This window comes from Oryctolagus cuniculus, chromosome 2 (assembly GCF_964237555.1).
Source record: "Oryctolagus cuniculus chromosome 2, mOryCun1.1, whole genome shotgun sequence".
Lineage (NCBI taxonomy): Eukaryota > Metazoa > Chordata > Mammalia > Lagomorpha > Leporidae > Oryctolagus > Oryctolagus cuniculus.
This window is the reverse complement of record NC_091433.1, coordinates 66,653,678-66,673,825: the sequence shown is the minus strand read 5'-3', so window position 1 is coordinate 66,673,825 and position 20,148 is coordinate 66,653,678. Positions and strand designations below refer to the sequence as shown.

At 40.3% G+C, this 20,148-nt stretch overlaps 1 protein-coding gene across 19 annotated transcripts in view; it reads right to left on the bottom strand.

Moving 5' to 3' along the window:
- LOC103347617 (DNA-directed primase/polymerase protein) overlaps positions 1–20,148 on the bottom strand; it is a 42,600-nt gene that overhangs the window by 17,505 nt on the left and 4,947 nt on the right. For 4 of the 19 annotated variants that reach the window (XM_051841283.2, XM_051841285.2, XM_051841281.2 and 1 more), the window contains 5 exons: positions 19,096–19,327; positions 18,737–18,834; positions 17,365–17,494; positions 12,794–12,941; positions 727–1,014 (listed from right to left, as the gene is read on the bottom strand). In XM_051841283.2, coding sequence (XP_051697243.2) covers positions 727–1,014; positions 12,794–12,941; positions 17,365–17,494; positions 18,737–18,834; positions 19,096–19,275 — 844 coding nt within the window. In that variant the 5' untranslated portion in view covers positions 19,276–19,327. Of the gene's footprint in view, positions 1–726; positions 1,015–2,076; positions 2,251–6,289; positions 6,330–12,793; positions 12,942–17,364; positions 17,496–18,736; positions 18,835–19,095; positions 19,331–20,148 lie in introns of those variants that run through there. The other 15 variants (XM_070068340.1, XM_051841280.2, XM_070068342.1 and 12 more) reach the window with 12 other exon arrangements.

Sequence of the window (20,148 nt, the reverse complement as noted above, 5' to 3'; positions counted from 1 at the left end):
TCAGCCCGAAAGCATTGCCCCAAATTAAAGCCCACTTGCCCTCAACCTGTGTGCACTGCAGCTCTCTGAAGTGCTCAATGGCAAAAATGCTCTTACAGCTTTCCAAATCACAAGTTAGAACTTCATTAGGTTGTATATTACATCAGGCTTAAGTCTTGCCACACTAGAGCCTTCTACACACTCAGGTTCAGAGACCCAAACCGAGCACGGTTGGGTGCAGAAGTCACCAGTCTGTGAAAGAAGGCTAACTCGAGGGTCCCGGCCAGGATCAAAAGCCTGCCCTGCCTCCACCACAAAGCTCTTCAGGGAAGAGCAAGCTCAGCCTTGCTTTGTGATGTGAGTACCATTTTTATATTGTTTCTCAAGTTGACTGAATCTGCTTTAAACTCTTGGCATGCTGGAGGGTGCAGGTCTCCCCATTCCCTCACAGAACTCCCTGGACACTTGGAGCAGAGCATGCCACAGGCACTCTCGTTCAGAGCCCAGGCCAGGCCGGGGCTTCTGTTCCACAGGGATCGCCCCAAGATCTCTGAACTGAAGCCTTGTGGATTCCCCAAGCCTAAGCGGGCTGATCACATTCTGTTCCTGACCTGCACTGTCGCTGGGGAGCGCGATGATAATGAGATGATAATGAGAACCCTGTGCACAGTGACAGTGAGCATGGACAGGTGTCTCACAAGAGGACATCAGGACAGTCAGAAAGAAACAACTGTCAATGTTACTTACCTAGATCTACAAAAAGATGCTTTTCTCCCACATTATTCTTCACAACTAAAAATGAAAGATCAGGATCGCTTTGCTTCGCTGATCCCAGCTGCCTCGGCTTCTCTGAATTCAGTGTCCAGCTCTCTCCTGTGTCCATATCTGGGGACATTTTGTTACACGAAGCCCCTTGTTTTGTTGGTGCTCCAGAAAAGTGGGAGAATCCCTGGTCCACTGTCTCTGAAATGCTATCATCATCTTCACTGGCAATCAACTGAAGAGCAGGCTGCAAAATTGTTCTCACAAAATTACCTAAGGAAAAAAAGGTGTTATGATTAATTCTTTCATGTGAACTGGAATTCAAGATTCAGATTCAAATCTGCACATGAAAGGCGTTTCCTTTGATTTCTGCTTTTAAAATTGTTTTGGTAGAAACTATAACACATCTCTCTTCCTTCAAGCTATGCAATCTTTTACTTTTTAAATTTCCATTGGCAGGAAGCTTGTTGCAATTTGGAAAACAAACCATTTTAGAAGAGAAAGTTAATTTGCGGTGTGTCAATGTTGCTAGCATAGATCTAACCCTAACATGTCATCAAAAAAGCACCATTTTTTAAAGAACTTCTTTTTAGAGTTTCTATTTTGAGAGGCAGAGAGCCATAGAGACAAACTGAATTCCCTTCCACTGGTTCACTCCCCAAATGCCCACAACAGACCGGCTGGGCCAAATCAAAGTCAGGAGCTAGGAACTCAACGTATATCTCACAGGAGCATGGCAGGGACCACTATTTGAACCATCACCTGCTGCCTCCCAGGCTAATAGCAGAAAACTGTAATCAAAAGTGGAGCCAGACTCAAGCTGAGGCACTCTGATATGGGATGTGTATTTCCCAAGCAGGGTCTTAACCACTAGGCTAAACGCCTGTCCTCATCACTTTGATTAATGAGAACGGAGTTGAATTGTTTTTGCTATTAATGAATAAAGAACACAGTTTATATGAGGAAATGGCTCCAAGACGATGGTGAGAAACACTGCGAGAACCTCTGCCTTACTCTCCTGGTATCCAGATGGTGGCAAACTTCTTAGGAACTCATTCTCTCTCCTTTGCCTGCCATGGCATGCCAGGAGAACCGTGCCTCCCACAGCTGAAAGGCTGTGGCTCCTGCTATCCCTCCCCCACATTTGTTGTGGGATGGCCTATGGCCTTGGGGGTAAAAAAGTATAAAAATATACTTTTCCCATCTACATTTATCCTGAAAGTTCTGAATAACAGAGGTTCAGAAAAAAAGTGGAGAGAGTGTGATCTTAGCAAAGAATTAGGAAGAAAGCCACAGAAGAAATGACATGCAAATTAGAGGGACATTTGGACCTACATGGAGGATGTGGACACACCCAACTCAGGACCAGCAGCTGAGAACTTCAGCACCAGCTGTGGAGAGTGCAGTGAGACCAGACTGTAGCAGCCCAAGCCACTGGTGATAAAGCTGTGGTAAGAGCCTAGCAGGAATCCAGCTTGGAGCCCTGTGGGGGACAGCGTACCTGCCAAACTAGAAGAGAAAATAAGGTGGCATGTTCCTCTCTCCCCGACCACCCTGCACCAGCATCCTGTAACAAGCCGAGGGAGGGTGGGCACTATTTGGACTTATGTAAGAGCTACACCAGTTCATGTCCATGCGCCCAGCAACTAGCCAAGCAGAGACACCCGAGACTGGCTGGGAGAACCGAAGGGGCTGAGTGCTTGTGACCATGGGAGGCTTGTGAGCCCAGACTGTGAGAAACGCTTGGCTGTGTGGGAAGGCTCAGGGTGTGCATGGGACTTTGCACAGTCACTGTGGGAGGCTCCCCGTGCTCCTGGATTCCCTGGTGAGGGTCATTGCTGTGAAATCCATGGTCACATCAAGGACTGCTCAGATTCGCTGTGTGCTTCTTGTGGCAGTGCAGATGCAGATTGTACCCACTAGGGCTAGCACCCAGGCACTGGTCTCCTTTGAGGAGAGGAGGTGAGCAAGAGAATAAGCCAATAGAGCAGAACAAACCTCCTCTCTGCTAAGTAAGTAAGTAAGTAAATAGAAGATTTACCACATCAAAATGAAATCTTGGAAATGAAGAATTCAATAGAACAAGTAGAAAATGCAATGGAAATCCTTAGCAACAGACTCGGTGAAGCAGAAGAAAGAATATCCAAGTTAAAGACAGATTGCTGGAAACTTTATAGTCAGACCAAAAAAAAGAAAAATTAGAAAACTAAAAAACACTGTTGGACATCTATGGGATACTATCAAATGACCCAAAACAAACAAAATTGATACACCATTGGCCCAATTAAAAAAAAAAGGGAGAAGACAGAAATCAATAAAATTAGAGATGAAAGAGAAAATTTAACAATAGACACCACAGAAATAATAAGCCCATGAGAGCATTTCAGGCATGGAAAGCCAAAACACTCCGGGGGGGAAAAAAAAAAAAAGAAAAAAAAAAAAAACTAAATGAAAGATCTCCGCGAGTGAGATCCCAGTGGAAAGAATGGGTCATCAAAGAAGGAGGTACCTTTCTCTGAAGGGAGGAGAGAACTTCCACTTTGACCATGGCCTTGTCTAAATATGATCAGAGTCAGTGAACTCAGGGGGCTTCCATAGCCTTGGCAGCTCATGACGAGAGCCTAGGGTGATTACTGAGGCCATAAACAAGAGTGTCAATTTGTTAAGTCAACAACAGGAGTCACTGTGCACTTACTCCTCATGTAGGATCTTTGTCCTTAGTGTGCTGTACATTGAGATTTAATGCTATAACTAGTACTCAAACAGTATTTTTCACTTTATGTTTCTGTGTGGGAGCAAACTGTTGCAATCTTTACTTAATGTATGCTAAACTGATCTTCTGTATATAAAGAGAAATGAAAATGAATCTTGTGTGAATGGAAGGGGAGAGGGAGTGGGAAAGGGGAGGGTTGCGGGTGGGAGGGACGTTATGGGGGGCAAGCCATTGTAATCCATAAGCTGTACTTTGGAAATTTATATTCATTAAATAAAAGTTTGAAAAAAAAATAAAAAATAAAAAGATAGGAGAAAAAAAAAGAAATAAAAAGAATCATCAGGAATTACTTCAAAGAGCTGTATTTCAACAAACTGGGAAACACAGAAGAAATGGATAGATTCCTGGACACATACAACCTACCTAAATTGAGCCATGAAGACACAGAAAACCCAAACAGATCAACAGTCCAGACAGAAATTGAATCAGTAATAAAGACCCTCCCAAAAAAGAAAAGCCCAGGACCAGATATCTTCACTGATGAATTCTACCAGACATTAAAGAACTAACTCCAATTCTTCTCAAGCTATTCAAAAGAATTGAAAGGGAGGGAATCCTCCCAAATTCCTTCTATGAAGACAGCATCACCTTAATTCCTACACCTGTACAAAAGAACTACACAGATACAACAAAGAGAACTACAGACCAATTTCCCTGATGAACACAGACGCAAAAATCTTCAACAAAATTCTAGCCAACTGAATCCAACAACACAATCAGAAAGATCATTCAGCTATACCAAATGGGATTTATCCCTGGTAGGCAAGGATGGTTCAATATTTGCTAATCAATGTGATATACCACATTAACAAACTGAAAAACAAAACCCATATGATTATCTCAATAGATGCAGAGAAAGCATTTGGTAAAATACAACACCCTTTCATGATGAAAACTCTAAGCATTCTTCAACACAATCAAGGCAATTTATGACAAACCCATGGCCAGCATCCTTTTGAATGGGGAAAAACTGGAAGCATCCCACAGAGATCCGGAACCAGACAGGGATGTCCACTCTCACCATTACTATTCAATATAGTCCTGGACGTTATAGCCAGAGCCATTAGGCAAGAAAAAGAAATCAAAAGGATACAAATTGGGAAAGAGGAAGTCAAACTATCCCTATTTACAGATGGCATGATTCTATATATATGGGATCCAAAAGATGCCACTAAGAGACTATTGGAACTCATAGAAGAGTTCGGTAAAGATTCAGGATATAAAATCAACACAAAAAAATCAACAGCTTTTATATACACAGACAATGCCATGGCTGAGAAAGAACATCTTCAACAAATGGTGCTGGGAAAACCAGATCTCCACATGCAGAACATTATTTGAAAGTCAGAGTTACACAGTGAGAAGAGAGGCAAAGAGAGAGAGAGAGAGAGAGGTCTTCCATCTGCTGGTTCACTCTCCAATTGGCTGCAACGGTAGGATCTGCGTCGATCCAAAGCCAGGAGCTTTTTCTGGGTCTCCCACACAGGTGCAGGGGTCCAAGGACTTAGGGCATTTTCTACGGCATTCCCAGGCCACAGCAGAGAGCTAGATGGGAAGTGAAGCAGCCAGGACTCGAACCAGTGCCCATATGGGATGCCAGCACTGCAGGCAGCGGCTTTACCTGCTATGCCAAAGCACCAGCTCCAAGAAAGAATATCTAAGATGAATCGCATTCACAAGAGCCACAAAAAAAAAAAAAAAAATCAAATACCTTGTAATAAATTTAAACAAGGATGTCAAAGATTTCTATAATGAGAATTACAAAACATTAAAGAAATAGAAGCCACCAAAAACTGAAAAAATCTTCCATGTTCATGGATTAGAAGAATCAATAATTAAAATGTCCATATTACTGAAAGCAATTTACAGATTCAATGCAATACCAATCAAAATACCAAGGACATTCTTCTCAGATACATAAAAAAATGCTGAAATTCATATGGAAACACAGGAGACTCCAAACAGCTAAATCAATCTTATACAACAAAAACAAAGCCAGAGACATCACAATACCAGATTTCAAGATATACAGGACAGTTATAATAAAAACAGCCTGGTACTGATACAAAAACAGATGGATAGACCAATGGAACAAAACAGAAATGCCAGAAATCAATCCACACATCTACAACCAACTTATCTTTGACAAGGGAGCTATAATCAACCCCTGGAGCAAGGACAGTCTCTACAACAAATGGTGCTGGGAAAACTGGATCTCCACATGCAGAAGTATGAACCAAGGCCCCTACCTTACACCTTACACAAAGATCCACTCAAAATGGATTAAAGACATAAATCTATGATCTGATACCATCAAATTAGAGAACCTTAGGGAAAGACATTGGCATGGGCAAAGAGTTCTTGGAAAAGACCCCAGAGGCACAGACAATCAAAACCAAAACTGACAAATGGGATTCCATCAAATTGAGAAGCTTCTGTACTGCAAAAGAAACAGTCAACAAACTGAAGAGGCAACTGACAGAATGGGAGGAATTATTTGCAAACTGTACAACTGATAAAGGATTAATAACCAGAATATATAAAGAGATCAAGAAACTCCACAACAAAACAAACAACCCAGTTAAGAAATGGGCAAAGGACTCAAACAGGCATTTTTCAAAAGAGGAAATCCAAATGACCAACAGATACATGAAAAAAAAAATGCTCAGGACCACCAGCCATCAGGGAAAAGCAAATCTAAACCACTCCCATTAGTATGGCTTTCATACAGAAATCAGCAAACAAATGCAGGCAAGGATGTAGAGAAAAAGGTACCTTAATCCACAGCTGGTGGGAATGTAAACTGGTACAGCCACTGTGGAAGACATATGGAGATACCTCAGAAATCTGAATATAGACCTGCCATATGACCCAGCCATCCCACTCCTGGGCATTTACCCAAAGAAATTAAATCAGCATGTTAAAGTTATCTGCACCCCCTTGTTTATTGCAGCTCAAGTTACAATGGCTAAGTCATGGAATCAACCCAAGTTTCCATCAACTGAAGACTGGAATATGTACACCATGGAATACTACACAAAGCTAAAAACAACCAAAAAACACACAAAAGAAAGACCTAGCCATTTTCCACAAAATGGATGAAACCGCAAAACATCATTGTTAGTGAAATAAGCCACTCTCAAAGGGACAAATACTATATGTTCTCCCTGACCTGTGATAACTAATAGAGCACCTATAAGGCAATCTGTAGAAGTAAAATTGACATTTTAAGAAGCAATGACTTTAAACAGCCCTTGTCTCGACTGCTGAGGAACAGGTTTTTTTCACACTATTTGTTGAACTCTTAACAGAGTTAGTTATATGCATGTAAAGTTAACTGAAAATAGATCTTAGTGAAAAATAAGAGTGGGACTCCTGCGAACTTACCTAAGGGAAATGCAATCAGTACATGAGAGCGTTATCTGCACCTCCATGTTTATTGTAGCTCAATTCACAATAGCTAAGACATGGAATAAACCCAAATGTCCATCAACTGAAGACCAGATAAAGAAACCATGGGATATGTACACTATGAAATACTACACAGCAGGAATAAAAAAAAATGAGATCTGGTCATTTACAACAAAATGGATGAATCCAGAAAACATCATACTTAGTGAAATAAGCCAGTCCCAAAAGGACAAATACCATATATTCTCCCTGATCTGTGATAATAGAGCACCAAAAAAGCAATCTATACAAGTTAAATTGACAATTTGAGAAGCAGTAACTTGAACAGCCCTTGTCATGACTGTTGAGAAAAAGGTTTTTTTGTACTGTTTGTTAAACTCTTTGCTTAAAATAGAGTTAAACATGTGTATCAAATCAACTTAAAATAGATCTCAGTAAAAAGAGTGGGAATAGAAGAGGGAGGAGGAAAAGGGGTGTGAAGGTGGAATTAGTGGGAAGAATCACCATGTTCCTAAAGTTGTAATTATGAAGTGAATGATGTTTGTAATTGTAAAGCTGTATAGTTCTGCATACATTCCTATAGACTTATTTTTAAGGATATAGTTTAAAAATTTGCCAGGGGACCCCAAATCCCCTTAAGCTGGGTGGTAAAAATACTATCTTAAGTGTTAAAGTGATTGTATGGATAGGATTAATGGTCTGGTAACTACAGATAGAATTAAAAAGAAGGGAATGCTCCAACATGGGATTCAGCCCACACAGAAGACTCAGAGTGACAACCCCTTTAAATAGCATTCTGACCTCAGAATCAGCCCTTAAGGCATTCTGGTCTGGCTGAAAAGCCCATAAGAGCATTTCAGGCATGAAAAGCCAAGACACTGTGGCAAAAAAAAATGTCCTATATGAAGGACTTTGGCAGGTGAGACCCTAGTGGAAAGAAGTGGACATAAGGAGGAATTTTTCTCTGAAGCGAGGAGAATACTTCAACTTTGTTTACGGCCTTGGCTACAGATTGACAGAGACTGTGGATTCAAAAGGCTTCCACAGCCTAGGCAGCTCATGTCAAGAGCCTTGGGTGGTCACTGACATCATACCTAAGAGTGTTAATTGTTACGTTAATAACAGGAGTCACTGTGTACTAACTTCCCATGCAGGATCTCTATCCTCAAAGAGTTGTATTATAATTATGTCTAAGTGCTTGCAAAAGATGTATCATTTTTAAATGCTTCTTTGAAGTTCAATTTCACTTTTTAAAAACATTTCAAGATGCAATGATTTTGAACAGCCCTTTTCTCAGTTGTTGAGGAGCAGTTTTTTTTTTTTTTTCCATGCAAATTGTTGAACTTTTTTAATTTTTTTTTTTTTTGACAGGCAGAGTGGACAGTGAGACAGAGAGAAAAGTCTTCCTTTGCTGTTGGTTCACCCTGCAATGGCCACCGCGGCCGGCGCGCTGCGGCTGGCACACCATGCTGATCCGAAGCCAGGAGCCAGGTGCTTCTCCTGGTCTCCCATGAGGGTGCAGGGCCCAAGCACTTGGGCCATCCTCCACTGCCTTCCTGGGCCATAGCAGAGAGCTGGACTGGAAGAGGGGCAACCGGGACAGAATCCGGCGCCCTGACCGGGACTAGAACCTGGTGTGCCAGCGCCACAGGCAGAGGATTAGCCTATTGAGCCGCAGCACCGGCCAAATTATTGAACTCTTGTATAGAGTTGGTCTTCTGTGTATAAAGTTAACTGAAAATCGATCTTAGTGGAGGATGGGACTGGGAATGGGAGAGGGAGCAGGAGGAGGGGTGGGAGAGTGGGTGAGAGAGCAGGTATGGTGAGAAGAATCACTATATTTCTAAAATTGTACTTATAAAATGCATGAAGTCTGTATTCCTTAAAAGGTTTCTTTGAGGGGGGGGAATAATAGTGGGAATTGGAGAGGGAAGAGGTAGACGGTGGGGTAGAGGGTGGGAGAGCAGGTACAGTGAGAAGAATCACTATGTTCCTAAAGTTGTAATTATGAAATGCATGACATTTGTATTCATTAAATAAAAGGTTTCTCAGGGGAAAAGGAGACTAAAGATTTAAACTTCAAAAAATGGTTATTCAGATATTAATAAATGGCCTGCCTTGCTTACTTAAAAAAAAAAAAAAAAGTGATCCGCACTACCATGAGAAGCTGGCAAGGCAACATGGAATTCTTTAAACTCTCTCTCTATATATCCTATATCACAAGACCAAGTAACAATTTGGCTTTTACACTGCTGTTGTGTGTAGCAATACTGGTGAAATGCAATACTATAAAAAATTACTTAATTTTAATCTCTGCAAGTGTCATAGTCTGGATTTGTCACTTCATTTACCAGGAAGGCTTTAGTACTTAAAATCACAGGATTAATTACTTTCCTACTTAAAGAAATAAGTACAATTTCTTGTAAAACATCAAAATGAAAGCAAAAGCATTTGATCCAATGATACACAGACATGATTATTTCTGGAATTAGAGAGAAGGTAAACACCGAGAGGAAACGATGACACATCAAAGGACAACAAAGCAATATAAACATAAATTGACGAAGTTAGTTTTCCTGGAAATTTAAAATTCTATCTGCTTGACTCTAGACAATAAGCGAAGTGAGTCTACAGTTGCAGATGTTTGACAGTAGCACTGAAGAGGCCGGCTAAGCCTTTGAACCTTGGCAAGGAGCTAATGTGTCCACGGCACAATGACAGCCAGTCACGTGAACACCAACATACTGTCCCCCCCCCCCCCCCAATAGCTCTGCCTTCTGTTTCCAGGCTTCAGTCTTATTACCCCATCCCCTCTTTGGTCTATCTCAGTGGCAGGGACTATCTCAAAAGAACTAACCAATCACAGATATCTGCAGTACTATAGTAAACTGGCACAAGAGCATGTTTGCAAAGATCAAAGTCTGATCACTCACATTTAACTTTGTTCCCTTTCCCAAAAGGCTAACAATAACAACTAGAAATATTATCAAGAGGGAGGGGAACTGAAGGGAAATTTTTGACTGCTTCATATTCTCCGCCTCTCTGTTTCTGGAAGTACACAATTTAAGAGGAAAGAGCCTCAGAAGACATTCCATTTATCAGGTCTGATTATGGCTTTAGCTTTAGTTACACTAGATTGTCGACTGATCCCCAAGTTAACCACAAACTCCAAACTCTATTCCTTTGCTTGTGCTATTGTAATAAAGCCTGTCTTACCTTTGACTATATGAAGGAAATTCATTCACAGTCTAGAATGAATGTCATCTGCTTTCAGGAGACACTGTAGCAGACTGTGAAGGACCTGGCATACTTCTCTCTGCCCTTCTTCCCTAGCAACAGATTCTCAGTTTTTAGCCTTATGGTTAGCATTTAAAGAGCAGCCTATGAGGAAGTATACATAGGGATCAAAGAAATTTCCTGGCTAGGACTCTGCCCTCTATACCCTGATAATGCAGGCATGCTAAGTAGGCACTAACTCAGCAAATATTAAATGCCTACTTGTATTTATTATTGCTGCTGCTGTATTAATGGTATTATGGACAATATTATTATAATGTAGTAATATACAATATATCTGGAAATACAATAAATAGATCAATCATATGACCCAGCTATCCTGCTTCTGGGTAAGTATCCAATGGAAAGGACATCAGCATATGAAAGAGAAACCTTCATTCTCATGTGCTTTGCAACATCATTCATAATTGCCAAGCTATAGAAAACCTAAGTGTCCATGGATAAATAATGGATAAGGAAAATATGGTATACATACACAATGGAACATTAGTCAGCCATCAGAAGCAATGAAATCCTGACATTAGAGGCAAAATAACTGAAATTGGTAGTCATTACATTAAGTGAAAGAAGTGACACAGAAAGTTAACACGTGTTCTTTTTGATACATGAAAGTTAAAAACGACAGTCAATAAGAACTTAGAGCAGTGATTACTAGAGACTGGGAAGTGTGGGAGATAGAGGAGTCTGGATATGGGGTACAAGGTGCTTCATAGCACAGATGGACAACTACAGATCACAGTAACATGTTGTGTACCATAAAAAGAACTGGAGGAGAGGAACTAGTAGGCTAGTGGAGGAAAGGTAGGGAGGTGGGTATGTTGGCTGCCTGCTTTGATCAGCTTATAGCATCATATCTTTTGAAATTTTGCACTGTATCCCATAAAAATGTGCTAGTATTACTTGTTAATCAAAACATTTAAAATATTTTTAATAAAATATATATTAGGACATATAATGTAGCTCTAAAAAATTACAAAGGGAAAAGAAAAATCAATAGTTACGTCCCTAAAGAAACATTAAGTGGAATAAAGATAAAGAAAACAAGCAGCAGCAAATGCTCTGACAATAAGCACTGGGTGCTTTCTACAACCCTACGGAACAGTAACCTGTATCATAGGGTTTGGATGTGACAAAAACCGATGAATTGATATGTACGCGGAGTCTTGACAGACTGGGAGAACAGGAGGTATGGCTCTTCAGACAGAATTGAACAGTGCAAAGGCCCAAGGATAAGAGAAAATGCAGGCCACAGTGGGAGCTGAGCAAGAAGGGCAGATAGGGACAGACCAGCTAGGGCACAGTAGGCCTCGTTTTGCAAACTAAGACATCAGTACATCTTTGTGAAGGTAATGAATAACCCTTGAGAGGTTTGAGAGCTTCATCAGCTCACACTGGCTGACTCAAAAAGCAGGTACACATAAGAGGACACCAACATTTCTACTTGGGTAAGTAGATGGACAGGGACACAGAAGTGACACAGAAGGAGGAGCCAAGATTGTTCTAGGACATGCTGAGTTGAAGTGTGTGTAAGGACATTTAGTAGTCAGCTGGCTATATGAGAACAATTTGGGCTGAAGATAAAGGTGTGAGAGTCAGGACATAGGTGATGATTTAAGTAATGATTGTGGTCACCATCCAAGTGAGAACAGTAGGAAGAGGGACAAGGACAGATCCCACAATTACTAGGATCTAAGGGTGAGAAAGAGAGAGAACAATCAAGGGGGCAGATAACAGAGATAATGAGGAGACCAGTGTACACAGCATACTAGGTCACTGTGACCTGGCATTATCCTAAACTAGTTTTCAGGTTCCTGATGTTTATGTCAGTCCTCTAGCTACTATGTTCATGCCTTTACCCCATGTGGCTGTGAGACTGTAAAACACTTGTAGCTCTGAGATACATTATCTGTTACCTGAACTTAAGTCAATCACTGGTTTGAACCCCAAAACTTGTCCTATCACTGCTTTGATAAATACTCAGGATTTTGGCTTTTATTGAGACCTTGATTTTTGGCGTTTTCATTGTTCCTATTTGTTTCTCTGTGGGACTGACTTGGTTTTATACCTGAACCTGTTATCTATAAATGCCCAGCCCTGGGAAAATACTCTGGTTATACTTTCAGGATTATATATCTAGACGTCATCTGAATCCTTAAATTCTGCCTGGAATAATAAATAAGCCTTCCTTGACATGACCTGGGACCCAAGCCCCATAGCTAAAACAAAGGTCAAAAATCCAGGTATGAAGCATCATAGGTAAGGCTTGAAATGGAAAAGCCTCTCAGAATTACCTAGAAAACAAAAAATGAACCCTACTGCAGTAGAGACCATGTGAGGACATACATGGCCACCTAAATACCTGTGATGAGAACCACTAATGCCAACTATATCTTGAGTAGGCTGATGTGCCTGGATGACAGGTCTGTATCAGTAAATCCTGAAAACACGAAACATCACATTTTAGGTTAATTACCATAAAATCTAGCAAGTATTGTTAAAAATTTCAAGAGGAATAGGAAAACTATGTTTTTAATATAACTCCATGAATTTTTTAAAAACCAGTGCACTTACCAACATGGATGTTATCTTTAAATGCCACGTCATGGAGCTGAAATATCAGATGGCGGCTAAATTTTTCATCAGTGCTAGAATCCAAGTTGAAAACATCTTCAGCTGAGCACCTTACACTATATAAGTCCTGAAGTGCTCTACAGACATGCTAAAAACACAAAGCGTAAATACTTCTGTTTTTTGTTTTAAAAATGTTCTATGAACAAAATTCAAGTATCTTGGTACCAGTAAGTTTAACTAATACAAAATCATTACAAATTGGCTTTACTGGCCAGCGCCACGGCTCACTAGGCTAATCCTCCGCCTGCAGCGCCGGCACCCTGGATTCTAGTCCCGATCGGGGCACTGGTTTTGTCCTGGTTGCTCCTCTTCCAGTCCAGCTCTCTTCTGTGGCCCGGGAGTGCAGTGGAGGATGGCCCAAGTGCTTGGGTCCCGCATCTGCATGGGAGACCAGGAGAAAGCACCTGGCTCGTGATCAGTGCAGCACACCGGCCGTAGTGGCCATTTGGGGGGGTGAACCAAAGGAAGGAAGACCTTTCTGTCTCTCTAACTCTGCCTGTCAAAAAAATAATTAGCTTTACTATCAGGTTGTGTATAATATAACCTTACTAATTTATTTATAAACTGAAGACCTGTAATTTTTAAATTATGTTTATATTTTTAAAAAAATCAGGCTCTCAGGATTGAAGAGGCCTCTTAGCAGCCAAACAATTTGTACATTAACCTCTTCTACAATCACATTAAAAATATTTTAAGCATCTCTTTAAATGTCACCTCTGAGTTTAAAAGTTTTTTTTATAGTTCCAATTCTCAGAAAATTTCTCATTCATACTGAACACAAAACCACTTCCAAGAAACCACCTTTGGTGCTAGAAGACACTGACACGGAAAGCAGTCATGCATTGTGGAAAGGCAGCAAGCACATACTTGGAACAAAAGATTTGAAGTCAGAGATCTAAGTTTGAGTTCTGGTTTTGATGTTTACCACCTCTAAGTTTAATCAAACCTAAATACATTCTTCAACTGCTAAGCAGGAAAAATAGCAGCTAACTTTGGAATCATGAAAGGAGTAAAATAAGAAAACGAGATTAAAGAGTTAGCACAGTGCCTGGCACATGTAAGTGCCTAGAAGTATTGGATATGCAACCTTAAGTCAAGGCACTTCTCCCTAGGCTTCAGTCTTCTCATTTGCAAAATGAAGCCACTAAGAACCTCCAGATAGGGTTGAGATTAGCCAAAAGGTTTAGCACCACCAAATACTTCGATACCCAACAGTTACGCATTAAATTAGAATTATTAGCTGGGGCCGGCACTGTGGCAGAGCAGGTTAACGCCCTGGCCTGAAGCGCCGGCATCCCATACGGGGCAGAGGTTCGAGACTCAGCTACTCCACTTCCAATCCAGCTCTCTATTATGGCCTGGGAAAGCAGTAGATGGCCCAAGACCTTGGACCCCTGCACCCACGTGGAAGACCTGGAAGAAGCTCCTGACTCCTGACTGGCACAGCTCCGGCCATTGTGGCCCAATGGGGAGTGAACCAATGGGTAGAAGACCTCTCTCTGCCTCTCCTCTGTGTAACTCTTTCAAATAAACAAATCTTTAAAAAAAAAAAAAAAAACTAGCATCACTTTGGCATTATTCTAGCACCACACTCCCCTTCATACTTTTCAATTCTCATTTTCTCAAAAGGTGGCCTCAGTGTCCCAGTCTGCATCAAATTCCCCCATGTAGTCCAACTCACTTTCTAGTACTTAGTTACAATTTTACTTGTTCATTTACTTGATTGTCTTGATGCTTCCTCTGTATCACAGAGGTTATCCCCCAACATCTAATTTCTCCCTCTTCCCTAGAAACAGAACCACAATTTTTAGCTAAATGGAGGCCAGCTAGAACAAAGATACTTCCCCCACTCTGTTATAATAGGGCACAGGCATGTGTCCAAGTCTTGCCAGTAGGGGGTCAGAAGAAGGTGGTTTGCCACTTTAGGCTTCATTCTTAAAGGGGAGAAGTAGGTGCGGCTCTTCTCCATTCAACTGACTAGAAGGCAGACAACTTGGGGTGAGCCACCTTGGACGGTATCAATAAGGCAACATCTTAGGAACAGCAAAGCAAAAGACTAGTCCCTAACAGTGGAGCCACACTGGATGTTACATGAGACAGAAATAAGGTTGTATCTTGTTTAAATTACATCTACCCTAGATTAGATTATAAATTCCTTGAACTCAAACTTTGAGCTCACTATTGTATTCCCAAGGCAAGGCACTGTGTCTGATGCTTAGCAAAACTTGAAAATATTTTACTAAATGAATAAAGCTGAGTTGTTAGCTTTGGAACTACAGAGAATAAATTTAGGTACCCTAGGTAATATAAGTAATCACACTCTATTAGATTCTCTTTCCCAAGTGAAACTTTAAGCAAACATTTTTTTTTTCCAGAGTTACAGAGAGGTAGAGCCAGATTGAGAGAAGTCTTCCATCCGCTGGTTCACTCCCCAGATGACCACAGCAGCCAAAGCTGAACTGATCTGAATCCAGAGAGCCAGGAGCTGCTTCTGGGTCTCCCATGCGGATACAAGGGGCAAGGACTTGGGCCATCTTCTACTGCTTTTCCAGGCCATAGCAGAGAGCTGGATTGGACGTGCAGCAGCCGGGACTCGAACCAGCACCCACATGGGATGCTGGCACTTTGGGCCAGGGCTTTAACCTGTTGTGTCACACTGCTGACCCCTACATAAACATTTAAGTTCTTTAAATGTAAACATAAAATCATTGTGGAAAATAGCATGGAGGTTCCTCAAAGCACTAAAAATAGAACTACCATGTGACCCAGGAATCCCTCTTCTGGGCATATATCTAAGAGAAATGAAATCGATCTGCCAAAGAGCTAACTGCATGCCCGTGTTTATTGCAGCACTACTCACAATAGCCAGGTGTCCATCAGCTAATGAATGGATAAAGATGTGGGATATATATCACTATTACTCAGCTATAAAAAAAAAGTCTTGTCATTTCCAACAATGTGGATGCAAGTGGAGGTCAGTATGTTAAGTGAAATAAGCCAAGCACAGAAAAACAAGTATCATATGATCTCATTCATATGTGGACTCTAAAAAAATTAGGTGATCTCACAGAAGTTAAAAATATAATTGTGGTTACAGAGGCTAGAGTAGGAAGTGACAAGGGAGGGATGGGCAAAGGTTGATTGATGGGTACCAGGCTATAGCTAGATAGGAATAAGAAATTCTGGGGTTCTATTACACAGTGGGCTGAAGATAACATTATTTGACTGTATACTTCTCTATTTAAAAAAGTAGAAGATGGGATTTTTCCATGTTTCCATGGGAAAGAAATGTTAATGCTGGAAAAGATAACTCCCCTGACTGGACATTATACAACCACATACATCACGGAACACACACAGTACCCCATAAGTATGTACAAATGTCTATGCCTTTAAGTTCTTTTTAAAAAAAACTTTATAAAGAAAATTGTTATTTGAATAATTTATAGAATCCAGAAGTTAAAAATGTGTGATTTCTTTAAGAATGTTATCTGGGCCAGCGCCGCTGCTCACTAGGCTAATCCTCTGCCTGTGGCGCTGGCACCCTGGGTTCTAGTCCCGGTCCGGGCACCGGATTCTGTCCTGGTTGCCCCTCTTCCAGGCCAGCTCTCTGCTGTGGCCAGGGAGTGCAGTGGAGGATGGCCCAAGTGCTTGGGCCCTGCACCCCATGGGAGACCAGGAGAAGTACCTGGCTCCTGCCATCAGATCAGCACAGTGCGCCGGCTGCAGCGGCCATTGGAGGGTGAACCAACGGCAAAGGAAGACCTTTCTCTGTCTCTCTCACTGTCCACTCTGCCTGTCAAAAAATAAAAAAATAAAAAAATAAAAAAAGAATGTTATCTGTTGAAAGGCTTTATAAAATGCATTAGATGGGACCAACGCTGTGGCATAGTGGTAACTGGTATAGTGGCACTGGTTCGAGTCCCGGCTGCACCACTTCCAATCCAGCTCTCTGCTATGGCCTGGGAAAGCAGAAGGTGGCCCCTTGGGTTCCTGCACCCGCTTGGGAGACCCAGAAGCTCCAGGCTCCTGGCTTCAGATCAGCTTAGCTCCAGCCAGTGCGGCCATTTGGGGAGTGGATGAAGACCTCCCCTCTCCACTCTCTCTCTCTCCTTGCCCCTCTCACTCTGCCTTTCAAAATAAATGAATTTTTTAAAAAAGCGTTAGCACTGGAATTCATTCTAATTAGCTGACTTATGGAAACTTGTCCGTTAAGTCACTGAATCAACCATATGAGATGCTGGTGCCACAGGCAGATGCTTAAACTATTACACCACAGCGCCAGCCCCTCAAGGCTTTTTTTTTTTTAAATCCAGGTATAGTAATAGTACAAAATATGTGGACATAAGTTGGACTTTTCACAGTTTACCAAGAAGTAATATTTAAAAATCAAAGTCACAAGGAAAAGTCCCAAGAAAAGGAGGAGAAACGTTACGTAGATAGGACTGAGTAACTGAATGAAGAGATGAATGGACAGCTACAAAGAAAAAAAATTTGAGTCTCCCATTTACCTCAATGAGTAATGCAACCATCTTTTTCCCGTCAGCTCCTGGATTGGCAGGTTTGTTAAATTCCAAATCAAAATAAAGCTTGCACACAGCATTTTCAGGAATAACTTCATAGCAGTGCAAGAGATTTTTTCTAAATTGAATAATTCAAAAGTATTATTTATATCTGTACCTTTTAAATGATGGAAGTTGATCTGATCAAGTACTGTGTTAACTATGCTTAAGTACAGGTAACTAGGAAATAATGACAAGACAACATGAACCTGTTCACAACCGGTTTACGGCTCATAGCGTCAACAATTTCTATTAAATAAGATTTAACAATCATACTCAGTTAACATTACTTAACTGGAAAACAGTCAATCCTATAGTGTTATTCATTACACAGATGATTTTGATCATGTATAATATTTCTGTATTTTGTTTTGGTGTCACTATGAAATAAATTGAGAAAACAATGTTCTTTCTCAAACTGGGATCCCAGAAAGACACACTCTTGGGATTCCATGAATTCTCCATAAGAACTGTAAAATTTTATGTTAGGAAGATAATATTTTTAAAGTGGTAAAAAATTCTAAATTAGCTGATTTCAATAAACTTCCAGTGCTCATATTTCTAGTTCTATTCTTGTTGGTGTACAGAGGATGACTTTCACATGGCTTATTAAGAATAGACACTAGCCTAGTAAATAAATGATATGTGGGCTAAGTCAAGTTCAGCTGGCCTCCTTTACAAATAAAAGGTTTGCGGTAATTTGAAGAAAAGTGAAAGAATTGTATCATCACATGGCATGGGTAGGATTGGATCTCAACACATACTCTGAAGCAGTCAGCATCATCTTTATGTTGCACAAAGAGATTTAGTTTCAGCAAAATATCTTTCATGTTATCTTAATGATTTTAATTCAACTCCACCTGGCACTGCATGTATGTAGACATAAGTAAATCTACATGGTGTTGCATGTTTACAAACACAAAACTACTCAAGCAACTTTGTAATAAAAGTACTTTTAAGTCAATACAAGGCATCCATATTGACTCTTTTCCATACACAAGTCTGAAGCATAGTTGAATAGGCCACTCATATAAAGCAGATATTACATAATGTGAGTATTCATTTATGATTAATAGTACAATTTAATATGTATCTGAAAAAGGATTTCCTTTATACATGAACAGGTGTTTGTACGATTTTCTTCAACACTTGGTGAGACAACTGCGTGATGCCATGAGGAGAACTGCAGAGAATTAATCTGGAAAGAAATAACTAACCATGTAGTCAAGAACTGTGAAAGCTAATCCAGCCTCAATTTCACAAAAATTTCTAGATTTGGTAAATATAACTTTAATGTGTTGTTCTGTTACAAACAACTTACCGGGATTTATAGTAAAACCAAAGCTGAGCATAGGTTGTTACAAGATAAATACGTTGTCCATCTCCCATTTTGTATTCCAAAGCAAATACATGAACATCCTATATAAAATAAAAAATATTCTAAAAAGTAAAAAAAAATCTAAATTCAACTGTAGATACTGAATGTTCATAAAGAATTTTATTCAATTTTCAGATTTTTTAAAATACCAGGTTCTGAAACAGAAGTTCAAAAATTGATTTATTTGAAAGGCAAAGTTATAGACTGAGATCTTCTATCCACTGGTTCACTCCCCAAATGCCTGCAAACTCAAGTTTAAGAAATCTTAAAGATCTATAAAAAATTTAAAATGAGGCAATTACCTGTTTACAGCTTTTAACGAAATTAAAAGCTTCAGTTTGACGACGAAATAGCTTCCAAATGGAGGGTGGTTGCTCTGGCCTGGACAGGCTTGGTCTATACACTGAGCACAGTGGTTTCCTCTTGTAATGAGATGCTCGCTCCTCAATCTGCTTCAGTTTTTCTTCCCACTTTCTATTCATTGGTTCAGAAGGCAAGAACAATTCCTACACCATGTGATCTTTCTATCGATTACTGCTAAAAGCAAAAAGACTATTAGTTTCTTTATTTAGAATTTTTGTTTGATTAGATTTCAAAACTCATTTCCTGGCACTTATTTTCTTGTGGGCTTTATATTTTATTCTTTGGATGGAGGGTTTTTTTTGTTTGTTTGTTTTTTTATTTTTTGACAGGCAGAGTGGACAGTGAGACAGAGACAGAGAGAAAGGTCTTCCTTTTGCCATTGGTTCATCCTCCAATGGCCGCCACGGCTGGCGCGCTGCGGCCGGCGCACTGCGCTGATCTGAAGCCAGGAGCCAGGTGCTTCTTGGATGGAGTTTTACAAGCAGAAAAGTTGTTTATCAGAAATCTTTAAATTCTGGCTTTTCCATCAAACAGTACCGTGACCTTGGACAACATAATAAAGCTTCCTGAATCTTAGTTTAACCAAGTGCAAAATGAGAATCAACGTCATCTTCAATACTTTATAAATTTCCTATGAGAATGTGATAAAAATGTCACAAATTACAAAGCCTCATGTATACGTAAGTGCTTTTTGTATCACTATAGTTTTTATTGTAACTATTGTATTCCATCAAGTGCTAACTACCTGGCTCAGCTTGTGCTGCTACCTTTGCTACTGCTCTTGTATTATTTCTTAATGCAGAGTTCATGAATAGATACCAACATGCATTTTTTATTTTTCTTTTCCACTATTTTTGTCCATTTCTCTTCTTCTCTCCCAAAATAACTTTTATTTGGGAAAACAGGTGTAATGAAAGAATTACAATATGGCTAGTTTGGGGTGTCTATAGTAATGGCTGAATTTTGCTTCCATATGATACTTATATGCTAGC